This window comes from Sinocyclocheilus anshuiensis, unplaced genomic scaffold (assembly GCF_001515605.1).
Source record: "Sinocyclocheilus anshuiensis isolate Anshui unplaced genomic scaffold, SAMN03320099.WGS_v1.1 scaffold306, whole genome shotgun sequence".
In the NCBI taxonomy this organism is placed as follows: Eukaryota; Metazoa; Chordata; class Actinopteri; order Cypriniformes; family Cyprinidae; genus Sinocyclocheilus; species Sinocyclocheilus anshuiensis.
In genome coordinates, this window is record NW_015544175.1 from 2,836,167 (window position 1) to 2,841,229 (window position 5,063).

Consider the following 5,063-nt stretch of genomic DNA (forward strand, 5'->3'; position numbering starts at 1 on the left):
ATATCGAAATCCTCTGACATTCTTCTTTACAAATCCTCGATTTGTACTTCTAATTCGTGACCGGTGTTTTGTTGTGATCTCTCCGCTGCGCTTCCACGTTCGTCACTTCTGAGCGGCGCATGCGCAAAGCCGACCTCCATACGTCATCCGCCCGGAATTGCTTCCAGTGTACAGCAGTGAGCGCAAGCTACATTAAAGTGATTATTACGTTTAGAATATGGTTATTTTTCTTACAAAATCGCATCGATTCGCTACAGGAGGCCTTTTTTCACCCCCCGCAGCCGTGTGATGCACTTTTTATTATGGATAGATGCGCTTTATTTCACTTCTTTTGGACTGATGAACTGCAACACCCGCTGACTGCCATTAAACATCTTGGAAGATCTAAGACAATTTTTAATATAACTCCGATTGGATTCATCTGAAAGAAGAAAGTCATATACACCTAGGATGCCTTGAGGGTGAGTAATTCATGGGCTAATTTTCATTTTTGGGTGAACTAACCCTTTAATTAATCCTTCGTAATATATGTTGAGTTTTCTCTCATTAAATCTTACGATTTCCTATTAATTCAACAGAATATATGGGAATACTAGAGAAAACCATCATGGAGGTGCAGTGCCTTCACTTTTATGACGTCACGAGTAATCCAGTTTTCTATTATGGATGATGGTGTCAACATATTGTTTGTCTTTACAATCTAATGCCTTAAATCCAAATTTATAAATTAAAAAAAGAAGCTTTACAATTTTGTATATGTTTACAATTCCAAACTGAATTTCCATAAATATTTTGTCTATATTATGTTTATATTTAAACTACAACATTGCCTCAAGTACCTTATTGTTTCTACATAATAAAAATTTAGGACACACATTTTTATTATCTTTTTAAGCAAACACTTTAAATGACATCCTTCCACCGTAAGATATACATGACACAACAAAATGTTGCAATTCAACAAAAATCACTATCACCTGAGTGCTGAGCAACAATATGATAAACAGGTGTTTTTCACACTATAGCTATTACTATATAGTGGATTTCAGCATTACTGAACACTGTACTGACCAATAAGAAGCCAAGACTAGAACTACCCATGTAAAAAAGACAGAGTATACACAGATCTGAAAACAGAATGTACCTGTACATGTGTTATTGATGCTGATGTTGAGACTTGAGTTTGTTGCAGTGAATCCATCCAGACATGAGCAATTGTAACTTCCAATTTCATTTGTGCATTTGGCATTTGGACCACATACAGATGGACTGAACAAACATTCATCTATATCTACGAAAAAAAATATTTGAAAAAGTAATTACTTAAAGTTATTAAATACATCTATACAAGGAGTACATAAATTAAGTTGAAATGTCAACATTTACAATAACAGTAATAATAATAATAATCTGGATCCTGAAATGTTATATTTGTAATGAGAATCTTTAAAAATCACCAAAGTAATAATTAATGACTAAATTATGCAATAACCAAAAGCTGTAATGCAGAATATTTTATAAATAAAAACTGACCACTGCATGGGTTGCCTTTACTAATAGCTTTATTTCCATCTGAGACATTATATCCACCCCAACAAAAGCATGAGAAGCTTCCGTTGTAATTGTAACAGTGAGAGTTCGGGCCACACACTGATTCTGAGTCAAGACATTCATGAATATCTGAAATAAAATTTAATTTAATCAATTGAAAGGTTACAGTTGAAGGGTGATTCACGCAGAACAAATAGTAACAAACTGTTCATTGCTTCATACCTTTGCATGGGTTATTATTGTTTATAGGGAGGTTTGGGTCTGTTACATTATATCCACTCATGCACGAGCAATTGTAACTCCCAACAGTGTTGTTGCAGATTGAGTTTGGACCACAGACATCTGATATCTCAACACATTCATTCACATCTATATTAAAAGAAAATTACAGGGAAAAGAACAATTTGGGTCACTCATACATATGTGAAGGTCAACTCATACTTTGACATCTTTACAATAGAATGCTTCATTTACAATATTGTGTCCAAAGCAGGAACACTGAAACCTCATAATGTTGGCATTAAACACATAATTGTTATTTAGATGAATAAAACTGATTGGACTAATGTTGCGCAAAAACATCTAGTTTTTAATTTAATATTAAAGTACACAGAGATCTGCACATACAGTACCTTTGCATGTGTTATTGATGCTGATGGAGAGACTTGAGTTTGTTGCAGTGAATCCACCCAGACATGAGCAATTATAACTTCCAATTTCATTTGTGCAGTTGGCATTTGCACCACATACAGATGGACTGAACAGACATTCATTTATATCTATGAAAAAAAAATATTAAACTGATAATTTAAAAACTATTTTCATTAACACAATCACCTAAACACATGAAAGACATTTGTTATCTCATGGCAGTCATCTGTCTATAAAAAGGAGAATATAAATCATGAAGGAAGAAATAATGTATGTCCAAATTATTTTAGAAGAATGAAAAATAATTAAGCAAGATTATATATAAATAAAAAATAATGATTATTAACATTGATACAGACATATTTTAAATTACACAACAATCTAAAGATGACATCATTTTGAGCAGTTTCCAATAAATAATACCTGAAAATCATAACAGTAAATATAACATACAGCAAACTTACCGATGCATGGATTACTTTTGGAAATATCTTTATTTCCATCCGAGACATTATATCCTTCCCAACAAAAACATGAGAAGCTTCCGTTGTAATTGTAACAGTGAGAGTTTAGTCCACACACTGATACTGAGTCAAGACATTCATGAATATCTGAAACAAAAAAAAACAAAAAAAAATTATAAAGGGACAGATTACAGTTCTTGAACCTTTACTCAACAGACCAAAATACGGAAATATTTACAGGTTTGAGAAACATCTCAGATTTTGTTGTATTTCGGGAAAAAAGAAACCAACTAAAAATAAAAAAAAAAACATGACAAGCCTCTCATTAGTCCTTTGACATGATTTTGTACCATAAATACTAGTTCTCAATCCTACCTTTGCATGTGTTATTGCTGTTTATAGGGAGGTTTGGGTCTGTTACATTATATCCACTCATGCACGAGCAATTGTGACTCCCAACAGTGTTGTTGCAGATTGAGCTTGGACCACAAATATCCGATATCTCAACACATTCATTCACATCTATAATTTTAAAAAAGTTACAGGAAAAATAAGTTTGGGTCACTCATACATACTGTATGTAAAGGTCAACTCAATCTTTGACATCTTTTCAACAGAATGCTTACAAATATGAAATAGAAAGTAAAAATCAATTGAATAAACTGTAGCTAATTATTAAAAGTTAGAGTAAACACAAATCTAAATATAAAATGTACCTCTACATGTGTTATTGATGCTGATGGGGAGACTTGAGTTTGTTGCAGTGAATCCATCCAGACATGAGCAATTACAACTTCCAATTTCATTTGTGCAGTTGGAATCTGGACCACATACAGATGGACTGAACAGACATTCATCTACATCTATGGAAAAAGTAAAATACTAAAATAAGGGATTATAAAAAAAAAAAACTAAAAAAAAAAAGTAATTTTATTTAATTACAATTATAACAGCACAAGTAGCTTCCATTTTCATTGTAACAGTGAGAGTTCGGCCAATACACTGATGGTGAATCAAGACACTTATAAATATTTGAAATAAAATAATTCATAACTTCAAAGGTTACAGTTGAAAGAAGTACAAATAGTAACAAACTGTTCAGAGTTTCAGCTGTCAATCATACCTTTGCATGTGTTATTGCTGTTTATAGGGAGGTTTGGGTCTGTTACATTATATCCACTCATGCACGAGCAATTGTGACTCCCAACAGTGTTGTTGCAGATTGAGTTTGGACCACAGATGTCTGATATCTCAACACATTCATTCACATCTATATTAAAAGGAAGTTATGGGAAAAAGAACAGTTTGGGTCACTTATACATAAACGACAGTCAACTCAATCTTTGACATCTTTACAAAAGAACGGCTTGTTTATATTGTTTACAAAAATGTATATGCAAAGAAAAAAAACTGAAATACTAGCTAATTATTCAAGGTTATAAAGTTAGAGTAAACAGAAATATAAATATAAAACGTACCTCTACATGTGTTACTGATGCTGATGAGGAGACTTGAGTTTGTTGCAGTGAATCCATCCAGACATGAGCAATTGTAACTTCCAATTTCATTTGTGCAGTTAGAATCTGGACCACATACAGATTGACTGAACAGACATTCATCTATATCTAGAGGGGAAAAAAATCACAAATATAAACACCTAAAACATGAAAGTGAAATGGTATTTCAGGATGGACTGAACAGACATTCTTTTATATCTATTTAAAAAAGTGATTATTAAAAAAAAAGTATGTTATGCAATAACAATTATAACAGCAGTTCAGACAACACACAAATTCAGTCAAGACACTAATGAATATTTGAAATAAAATAATTGGTAATGTGAAAGGTTACAGTTGAAGGAAGATTCAAGCAGTACTAATAGTAACAAACTGTTCAGAGCTTCAGCTGTCAATCATACCTTTGCATGTGTTATTGCTGTTTATAGGGAGGTTTGGGTCTGTTACATTATATCCACTCATGCACGAGCAATTGTGACTCCCAACAGTGTTGTTGCAGATTGAGTTTGGACCACAGATGTCTGATAGCTCAACACATTCATTCACATCTATAATTTTAAAAAAGTTACAGGAAAAAGAAGTGTGGGTCACTCATACAAACTGTATGTGAAGGTCACCTCAATCTTTGACATCTTTTCAACAGAGAGCATCATTGACTGACAGCCAAATCCTTGACCTAAAATCACCACATTTGAAGTGTATGTAAATATGTGTATGTAAATGAATTGTTATTTAAGATGTTATCTGCAATGTTTATGGTCTTTTCAGGCAGGATAAGCGATATATTGAAATGGTTTAGGTGGGTGTGTCTGCTGCACATTCCCGACAGAGGTAGCTGATCCAACACAAAATATATTTCTTTATGTAAGTAATTATGCAG

General features: G+C 32.9%; 1 protein-coding gene across 1 annotated transcript in view; it reads right to left on the reverse strand.

Moving 5' to 3' along the window:
- LOC107696192 (fibrillin-2-like) overlaps positions 1–4,214 on the reverse strand; it is a 50,651-nt gene extending 46,437 nt beyond the window's left edge. Inside the window, exons 1-4 of the mRNA XM_016496428.1 lie at positions 4,145–4,214; positions 3,790–3,936; positions 3,383–3,529; positions 2,667–2,813 (exon numbers count right to left, since the gene is read on the reverse strand). Of these exons, the coding sequence (XP_016351914.1) occupies positions 2,667–2,813; positions 3,383–3,529; positions 3,790–3,850 (355 nt within the window). The 5' untranslated portion in view covers positions 3,851–3,936; positions 4,145–4,214. The remainder of the gene's footprint in view (positions 1–2,666; positions 2,814–3,382; positions 3,530–3,789; positions 3,937–4,144) is intronic.
- Positions 4,215–5,063: the final 849 nt, after the last annotated feature.